Raw genomic sequence first — 9,954 nt, 5'->3', positions numbered from 1 at the left:
ATTTTTTATTTATTTTCTCCTACTCTGACATATTTAGAGTTGTGTAAGTGACAAAAGACCCAGAGAAAGAATAGATCTTAGGTTTTTATTAAAACAAAAAATGTTTGACGGTAAAGGTGTAGGATGTCTACACACGAGACAGTTGGTACAAGGGCGTGTGTAGTTAGGGCAAAATCTGCATGCCAGACAGAAATAAAAGACAACTATTAAATGATCAAAATAACCTCAAATTACAGCATACAGTGTTTTAGCATCCTGTAATATTACCAATTCCTCACTTGATGTTTGAACACAAATGACTGCTTTCCAGATATTATTGAACTGGATATTTTAGTTTAAAAAGGGAATAAAAATGTGTTCAGATGAACATGACTTCTCATCTCCTTCTACCCTCGTTCCTTTTGTCTCTGAGGCACCAGCAGTCTTGGAGGACACACCCTCCACTCTGCTGTACACTGAGGACATCAGCACATTTTACAGTCAAACCCCTCCTCTGGCCGGTGATGTATTCCAGGCCCGGCTGAGTGGATCAATAGCACTGAAGGCCTCTTTACTGCTTGCAGTTAAAAAGGGGAAAGCATCCCTCTCCCCCTCATCTCCCCATCTCACCTCCTTGTGTCATCTGGCCCATTCAGTCCCCTCCCCCGTGGACGTTACAGGATAAGGACACAACATGTAATAATTTATGACCTCTACCTTTTCCTTTGTCACGATTACATTACAGTGTGGGCCACAACACTACATGACATGATAAACTGAAAAGGTTACAAATACTTTTAAGTACAGAACAAAAATATTGTGTTGCGATTAAAAATGTAACCACTTGCAATAAAAACATCACTGATGTTAGTTAAGACCTACACTTTTATGGAGTTTACACAACTTTTAATTTCTCTGTGCTTTTACTTGCATTGCTTCCAAGCTCTCAATGACACCTATATGTACCTAGAATCCACCTCCCTTTGTTAAAAAGTTATTTAAACCGTCTGTATGTTAGTGATTATTGATTTCATGACATTTCATTAGATATATTTAACTCAAACATGCGATCCAAATACATTTTTCATTCTCAGTAATACTGTTTAGTTTGCCAGCTTTTAAATAGAGGAATAATCATGCTTCATATAGACATGATGACAACAAAGACCTACTGAAAAACTCCAGCTGACGTAGAAAATGCTTTACAAAAAGAAATAATTCAAATAAACCAGTGTTGAAATGAGGTTCACGGTCAAACAGTATTTGACAGTATTATTTATGGATTGTTTTCTCAAACAGAAAACCAAGCAGGTAAAGCAGAGCTAAGAATTATTTTACAGATACTAATTTGACAGAGAGCATTAAGAAGAAACTCAAGGTACGAATGGACCCTCAACCACTTCATTTACATAGTCTGGTTCTGTTTTTGTGTTGGTGATTAAAGGGTGATGTCTACCTTGTCTAAAGTGTGGAGAGGAAGCTGCTGCAAAACAGACCTGGGCCAGAATAACATTAAATTGACTTCTGAGTCAGAAGGATGGGTGACAGTCAGTTTATGTTTTTGATTATTAAGTTGTTAGTTTTGACAGAAAACGCCCAGGTCTGCTGAGAAAACAGACCCCTCTCCATGTTTCGATGGTGGGTTTCCTTTCCCAGCTGCTGGCCCAAGACTTCAGGGTTTTTATTCGAGGGTACCTCACTTTCGTTTGCTCTTGGTGTCAGTGGTCTGGAAGACGCTGGAGGCAGACATGAGGTTCTCGATGTACTGACCGAGGACCTGGTTCTCAGACTTTAACTTCAGATTCTCCTCCTTGACTGCGTCGACCCGTGCTGACAGATCTGGAAGAAAGAAAGAATGGGAAGCTAAAACTAGGGCTGTACTGAATAGTTCGAAGCTTCATTCATAAAGTTCAACTTTTTTTTTGCATGTTTATTCATTGTGTTTCAACCCAGTATTTGGGCACAGCTGCAGATATAAACTGTTTTTAGATGATAGCCTATCAATTCCTGCAAAGATTTCGAGATCTCTCCGGACGTAAGGGAGTTTCTCCTCATTTTTAACCGATCTGACGAACATGTTGAATGAGCTTAATTTAGAGCTGCAAGGAAAAGAGAAAACCGTGGTCAACATGATTAGCTCAGTTAATGTTAGTTAGTTAATCAGTTAATTACTCGAGCCAATTGCTACATTTACGAGCTACCCATTTAGAGAACATATTGAAGTTGATTCACTCACATCATAAATGGCCACATTGTTTCACCTGAACTCATCTGCAGTGGAGGATGAGATGCTGACACTACAGGCTGACATTCAGGGAAAAGTACCAAACATGAGGAAATGTGCTACCTCCTTGACTGCATTATTTGGCTCTACTTTTTTATGCGAGTCCATGACTGATGGATCATCTGGAAGCCTGCTTGAGGCTGGCTACCTACAGTTACAGTCCGGACAATGCAAACCTGGCTGACTCTATTCAGTGCAAGTCATCAGAGTAAGGTAGTGACCATATATGTATTGAATTGTATTGCGCCATAAGAGTTAATGCAGTGTAGCAAGGTATGCCAACATATATTATATATTTAAAGTATATTCAGTACATATAAAAATAAATAAATAAATGTATCATTTTTTTTTAATACAGGTAGATCAGATAATCTGTATTTTTTTAATATGCATAACAATGACAGCCTATAAGGTTGTGCAGGTCTTGTATTATTCTTGCTTAACTTAAAGTCTTGCAAATTAAGTCTTAAAACATGTTTCAATTATGTTTTAGTCTTCTTGCATTTTGAAAGAACTAAAATATTTTAAATCATGAATAGTCCCCAAGCTTAGGAAAATAAATACTGTAATAATACATTTAAAAAGAAGTCTTCATTTTATTTCTTGTTTCGCCCAGCCTTGGACGTACACAATGCCAATTTCAAAATATTTAAATATTGTTTATTAGACCTCAATGATATACAGTGTGTTTTGGGGAGAAATATTGAATTTGTTTGCAAGAAAAAAAATAAGGGACATGCATTGTTATTGTATCAAGAGTGTCCACAAAATCTGCCTTACTGTGATAAATGTGTCAAACACTACTAAGATGAAATTGTGTGTGTGTGTGTGTGTGTGTGTGTGTGTGTGTGTTACCTTCAAGCGTGTGCTGAAGTTCCAAAACTTGATTTATTAACCTCGTCTTCTCCTCCATCTCCACCTGGTTCTCCATGTCTCCTGCAATAGATAAAAACGCTGATGGTACTCACATGCACTTACAACATATAGATGAACATGATCGAGGGTAAATTGTTTCACAAAAATGCATGCAAGCAGACTTACCATCTATATCGCAGTTCATGATGAAAAGCTCGTTCTCCTGTTTAGTATGCAGGGCTGCAGATCCACTGTCCACTGTAAGAGAAAAACAACACCACAGTGAGCTCCATAAAGCTTCTACTGATAATAGGATGTTCGGATGCTGTAACATGATGAACACAGGATATAATATAGGAATATAAGATGCCTGCCATTTACTACTTGCAATTGCAATAGAAGTAAAACATTATCACAATTAGATATTCTTTCCAAATCATTCAGCCCTTAAAACTATATCAGCATTCACTGGAAACTGAATAATTTAACATTACTGCCTACTAGCTGTCTGGCTGTGTCATAGCCAAGTTATTATTGCCTGCTTAGGTTGGTGAGAGCTGGGTGGGAGCTAACACCGCACCCAGGAGCAGGAAATGAGATGATGTTGCCCACTGCTGACCCGCAAACAATTTCATTGAAATACCTGTTTGGAGACAAACGCGTCTTTAGATTTGGGTAGGCTTTATTCAGTCGTCTGCTTTCCTACAATCTCATAATAAATAAACGAGCAGTATACTAACCACATTAAATAAACGTTATTCCGGCACAGAATTGCTGGAACTTTATGAGCTTGGTTGGACAAAGATGTGCAACGTCCGTAAACAGAGATCAAGACAATCCATAACATAGCCCGAAAACGTGTGGGAATCGCACCTAAACTTGCAAATACGTTGTCACGTCTAGTACAACACTGTGGGGTGGGTCAATTAGGAGGCTGTCAGCACCGAAAATGTGCAAAAGCAGAGCACACGGTCAGACGTGTCCGAATATGGACGCATATACATTAGCTATGTATGCTAACTAGCAGTGGGGCTGGTCTTGCCAATTGAGTGACTACTTCAACACTAAATGTGAGGTAAGTGTCTCACCAAAAGCAACAACGACGAATTCTAGTTGTTCTCATTTTTAGAATTGACTATTTGATAGATCAATGTCATAAAGTGCAAACGGACATCAGCCGGAGCTGCTGCTGCTAGCTAGCTTTAGCTTCAAATGAAAATTGAAAGACTTTCTTTGATTTAGCGAGTCAAAATGTTTTGATACACAAAATAACTAGTTCATGTCGATGTTTAGACCTACCCACAGCAAGAAATGTCTTCTCCGTTTATTGGAGTGACCCTGTAAACAGACTAGAGCTTCTGTGGTAATGATGGGGATGCTAATGATGACGATACCGACGTCACTGTGCATGACCACACCGACCGACACAGTGAGCAAATACTGCTAACACACACATGCACACGCACAAACACGCGCGCGTGCCAGAAGTGGACGTTGCCTTGTATATAAACTAATCAAAATAAAATAATACATATCCAATATACAAAGAATAATATACAAATACAATAATAAAAAAACAAAACAACGGTAGCTTATATCACGCTATACAAAAACAGCAAAGACCAGTATCTATTCTAGTTTAGCTGGTAGCTGTGTTGGTCTAAGTAAAGCAGAGGCATAAACTGTAACAAAAGCCTGGCAAGACTTCAGTGACACAGGAAGACTTCTTTACAGAAACCAAAAACATGTAGGCGTCGGTGGAACACGGAGCAGGAGCCCAAGGGAAGAGATGCTCATTACAAGTCTGAGAATAGGACATAAAGTATTAAACCAAACACTCCACACAATAGGTAAGAAGAAGAAGAAGAAGAAGAAGAAGAAGAAGAAGAAGAAGAAGAAGCCAAGCAATTTTCAATATATATAAATATATTCTTCTTCTTTTTTTAAATGGATAGATGATTCTAGTCCTTCCTCCAACACAGTAGGTGGCGGTAATTCAAACTGAAGAAGAAGAAGAAGAAGAAGAAGAAGATGTATTAAACTAGCCGGGAGACGATGTTGTTGTCGTTGCGTGGATGAATATTTGACTTATAGTTAAGCAACAATGTCTTCAGTTGAGTGTTTGAGAGAGTTTGTCAACGAGCGACTAAATGCTGCTGCTGAAGAAATATTCGGAGTTTTTCAGAAAGCTGTCGTCGAGTACGAGGCAGAGATCTACCGTCAGCGCAGACTGCTGGATGTCGTTTGGAAACCCGAAATAAAGTTACACAGGATAGGTGCGTAAAACGTAATAACACAAAACAGAGTAATTTGATTTATATTTAGCGTCATGTGTTTTAATATATCACGTTACTGGTGCTAATTTGTTCGCATGTCTGCAGTATTATCCTATTCCTTTTGTTCTCTGTCCCTCCAGAGCTCCCACAGCAACATGTCTGTAAGGAGGAGGAGGTTCTCTTTGACCAGCAGCTCTGTGTTCAGGAGAGGAACTCCAGTCTGGACCAAGAGGACCCAGAGCCTCCACAGATTAAAGAGGAGCAGGAGGAACTCTGCACCAGTCAGGAGGGAGAGCAGCTTGTACTGAAGCAGGAGACTGATACCTTTACGTTGACTCCTACTGATGAGGAAAGTGACCACCAGCTCCTCTCTCACAACTCTCATGTAGCTGAGAGCCAAGATCAGAAAGGAGGCAAGCTTGGAGACTCAGGCTCAACTAATGCAGAGCTAAATCTACAGAATCTACATCACGAAAGCACAAGTCACACTAACAATGTAGACAACCCTAACCTGTCAGAGATGCACTGTGATACTCACACAGGTAAACAGCCTTTAAAATGTGACACATGTGGAAAAGACTTTAAGTATAAATCATCACTAGAGTGTCATCTGAGAATCCATACAGGTGAGAAGCCGTTTGCATGCAAAACATGTGGGAAAGCTTTTAGAATTCGTGGTGTCTTGAAAGACCACATGAGAATCCACACAGGTGAGAAGCCGTTTGCATGCAAAACATGTGGGAAAGCTTTTAGAATTTGTAGTGTCTTGAAAGACCACATGAGAATCCACACAGGTGAGAAGCCGTTTGTATGCAAAACATGTGGGAAAGCTTTTAGAATTTGTAGTGTCTTGAAAGACCACATGAGAATCCACACAGGTGAGAAGCCGTTTGCATGCAAAACATGTGGTAGAGCTTTCAGCGTTTGTGGGAAATTGAAAGACCACATGAGAACCCACACAGGTGAGAAGCCCTTTACATGCAAAACATGTGGGAAAGCTTTCAGAAATAATACTCTCCTGTTAGGCCACATGGGAATCCACACAGGGGAGAAGCCGTTTGCTTGCAAAACATGTGGAAAAGCTTTTAGAATTCGTAGTGTCTTGAAAGACCACATGAAAATTCACACAGGGGAGAAGCCGTTTACATGCAAAACATGTGGTAGAGCTTTCAGAAATAATACTCTCTTGGTAAGCCACATGAGAACCCACACAGATGAGAAGCCGTTTACATGCAAAACATGTGGTACAGCTTTCAGAGTTTTTGGTAACTTGACAGTCCACATGAGAATCCACACAGGTGAGAAGCCATTTACATGCAAAACATGTGGTAGAGCTTTTGTATCAGGTAGTAACTTGATAAGCCACATGAGAACGCACACAGGGGGAAAGCTGCTTCACTGCAGTACACAGGTTCCAGAGATTAAAGAGGAACGCTGCACAAGTCGAGAACATTTGTAAATGGATTGTTCATTAATTGTGAATGTTTTCAGAATACACTTGTAATTCTTTACACTAAAAGAAAGGAAACCTGATGGAAAAATACTGAGTGCTCAACCACAGCAGAGAACAAGTACCAGACATGGGTGCCTATTTAGAGAGGAAACCAAGGACACTGAACTGTAAAAGCATAATGTTCCGATGTTGAAAATCCTAAAGAAGTGACATCGTGATGAAGGAGCTAAGCAATGCAAGCTAGATAAAGACAGTGTCTGTGTCAAGAACATTTTTTATTTTAATTACTAGATGTGATGTATTGGTGTATTTTTTATTTTGTTGTTATACTTAGTATAAACAGGAGGGTTATGATGGAAAATACTGAGTGCTCAACCACAGCAGAGGACAAGTACCAGACACGGGTGTGAATGCTGCTGAATAAAATACTCCAGATAAGGGAACATACTTCCTTCTAGTGTGATAACTATACAGGACTGTCTCAGAAAATTAGAATATTGTGATAAAGTTCTTTATTTTCTGTAATGCAATTAAAAAAACAAAAATGTCATGCATTCTGGATTCATTACAAATCAACTGAAATATTGCAAGCCTTTTATTATTTTAATATTGCTGATTATGGCTTACAGCTTAAGAAAACTCAAAAATCTTATCTCAAAAAATTAGAATAGTTCCTCAGACCAAGTAAAAAAAAAGATTTATAACAGCAAAACAAAATCAAACATTTGAAAATGTCCATTAATGCACTCAGTACTTGGTTGGGAATCCTTTTGCACGGATTACTGCATCAATGCGGCGTGGCATGGAGGCAATCAGCCTGCGGCATTGCTGAGGTGTTATGGATGCCCAGGATGCTTCAATAGCGGCCTTTAGCTCATTAGCATTGTTGGGTCTGGTGTCTTTCAGCTTCTTCTTCACAATACCCCACATATTCTCTATGGGGTTCAGGTCAGGGGAATTGGCAGGCCAATCGAGGACAGTAATGCCATGGTCAGTACACCAGTTACTGGTGGTTTTGGCACTGTGGGCAGGTGCCAGATCATGCTGGAAAATGAATTCCTCATCTCCATAGAGCTTTTCAGCAGACGGAAGCATGTAGTGCTCTAAAATCTCTTGGTACACAGCTGCATTTACTCTGGGCTTGATGAAACACAGTGGACCAACACCAGCAGCTGACATGGCTCCCCAAACCATCGCTGACTGTGGGAACTTCACACTGGATTTCAAGCAACTTGGATTTTGCTCCTCTCCAGCCTTTCTCCAGACTCTGGCGCCTTGACTTCCAAATGAAATACAAAACTTGCTTTCGTCTGAAAAGAGGACTTTGGACCACTCTGCAACTGTCCAGTGCTTCTTTTCCATAGCCCAAGTCAGACGCTTCTTCCGTTGTCTTGAGTTCAGAAGTGGCTTGACCATGGGAATACGGCTATTGTAGCCCATTTCCCGGACACGTCTGTGAACAGTGGCTTTTGATACCTGGACTCCAGCTTCAGTCCACTGTCTTTGAAGCTCCCCCAAATTCTGGAAGCGACTCTTCTTCACAATGCTGTTAAGGCTGCGGTCATCTCTCTTGGTTGTGCAGCGTTTCCTGCCACATTTCCCCCTTCCAACAGACTTTTTGTGGATGTGCTTTGAAACTGCACTCTGTGAACAGCTTGCTCTTTGAGACATTTCTTTTTGTGTCTTACCCTCCTGATGGAGGGTGTCAATGATGGTCCTCTGGACAGCAGTCAGATCAGCAGTCTTCCCCATACTTGTGATTTAGTTTACTGAACCAAGCTGAGTGTTTTTCAAGGCTCAGGAAACCCTTGCAGGTGTTTCGAGTTAATTAGACGATTCAAGTGATTCGTTGAACACCCTACTAGTATACTTTTTCATGATATTCTAATAGTTAGAGATAGGATATTTGAGTTTTCTTAAGCTGTATGCCATAATCAGCAATATTAAAATAATAAAAGGCTTGCAATATTTCAGTTGATTTGTAATGAATCCAGAATGTATGACATTTTTGTTTTTTTAATTGCATTACAGAAAATAAAGAACTTTATCACAATATTCTAATTTTCTGAGACAGTCCTGTATGTCTCTCCTGTAAACAACCATCTGTATAAACAAAAGAGGAACTGACCTAACCTAGTTCCTTGCTTTGAAATGTGTATAAATATCACTCCTCTGAGCAAGCATAGTACCCTTACAACCTGTGTGTGAGTTTGAACATGTCTGTATGTAAGATAATGCTGCTCCTTCTTGCAAGAATATGAATAAACTCTTATTTGATTTTGATCCTGACTTTGTGTGTTTATTTAAGAAACATTTGGAGGTGTTATTTGCCAGTCCGGCCCATCTGAGATCAAATTAGGCTGAATGATGGCGCATAAAATTAGTTTGACATCTAATTCAAAGGTTCATGTGTAAGATATGCCATATTTTAAACTTAAAACAATAAATAACATTATCAACAGATTATGAAGAGGTAACAGTGTTGACGTTATGTCAAAGAAGTCGATATATTGTGTAGCAGAGATATCTACTTAAATTAGCATGCTAACTGACTAGCGCCGGACCGTCCAGTCTAGGTGGTGATAGTGAGTCACTGTAGCTCCAGTCTGCCCTCAGACCAGAGGGAGAAGAAGTACAGCTGCCTGAATCGGGCAGACTCTGGGCTATTCAATACTACATCCATGATCCCTGCACGTTTTGATAGTTTTGATTAAATTGAAAGTGGCAGAAATGAGAAAATGAGAAAACGAGGCACAGGCACATGCACAGCCCCCCACAATGGAGTTGACCCCTCCTCGAGTTAACATTACAAATCATAATTCTCTGACCGAACAGGTACCTTCCTCTCACGGACAGGAGGCACTCCTTGTGTAGTCCATTTGAGAGCTCCCCCTTCCTGGCAGGAACCGGTACAGCTATGGAGCTTTTTAACAATTTTTACTCAAGAGCGTGTTCAAATTCCGATTTAGTAATGTTTTCTTCCAAAACCATGCCCTCACACTCAAATAGCCCGTACTTGTGATTAGATTTGCTCTAACTCTCCTCAAACTACATGCTTGCACTCAAATATAGTGTTGCTACCAGGTGAGGTGTTGATGGTAAAAATC

General features: G+C 39.9%; 2 protein-coding genes across 6 annotated transcripts; one reads left to right on the top strand and one right to left on the bottom strand.

Annotated features, from left to right (window-relative positions):
- Positions 1 to 71: 71 nt before the first annotated feature.
- LOC115013966 (short coiled-coil protein A) lies at positions 72 to 4,743 on the bottom strand. 5 transcript variants are annotated; one of them, XM_029440556.1, is made up of 4 exons: positions 4,418 to 4,743; positions 3,305 to 3,376; positions 3,119 to 3,199; positions 72 to 1,818 (listed from the first exon to the last, which is right to left on the bottom strand). In XM_029440556.1, exons 2-4 carry the CDS (start codon positions 3,321 to 3,323, stop codon positions 1,676 to 1,678), a joined length of 243 nt encoding a protein of 80 aa, XP_029296416.1. In that variant the 5' UTR covers positions 3,324 to 3,376; positions 4,418 to 4,743; the 3' UTR covers positions 72 to 1,675. The 5 variants fall into 5 exon arrangements, with proteins under 5 accessions (XP_029296416.1, XP_029296426.1, XP_029296446.1 ...); XM_029440566.1 differs by having other exon boundaries at positions 4,422 to 4,743; XM_029440586.1 differs by lacking the exon at positions 4,418 to 4,743 and adding an exon at positions 4,207 to 4,336.
- An 8-nt stretch (positions 4,744 to 4,751) lies between these two features.
- LOC115013759 (zinc finger protein 121-like) lies at positions 4,752 to 7,316 on the top strand. Its single transcript, XM_029440245.1, has 2 exons — positions 4,752 to 5,394; positions 5,535 to 7,316. Exons 1-2 carry the CDS (start codon positions 5,223 to 5,225, stop codon positions 6,851 to 6,853), a joined length of 1,491 nt encoding a protein of 496 aa, XP_029296105.1. The 5' UTR covers positions 4,752 to 5,222; the 3' UTR covers positions 6,854 to 7,316.
- Positions 7,317 to 9,954: the final 2,638 nt, after the last annotated feature.

The sequence above is a fragment of the Cottoperca gobio genome, chromosome 1 (genome assembly GCF_900634415.1).
Source record: "Cottoperca gobio chromosome 1, fCotGob3.1, whole genome shotgun sequence".
Lineage (NCBI taxonomy): Eukaryota > Metazoa > Chordata > Actinopteri > Perciformes > Bovichtidae > Cottoperca > Cottoperca gobio.
The sequence above is the reverse complement of the archived record's forward strand: the minus strand, read 5'-3'. Positions and strand labels throughout refer to the sequence as shown.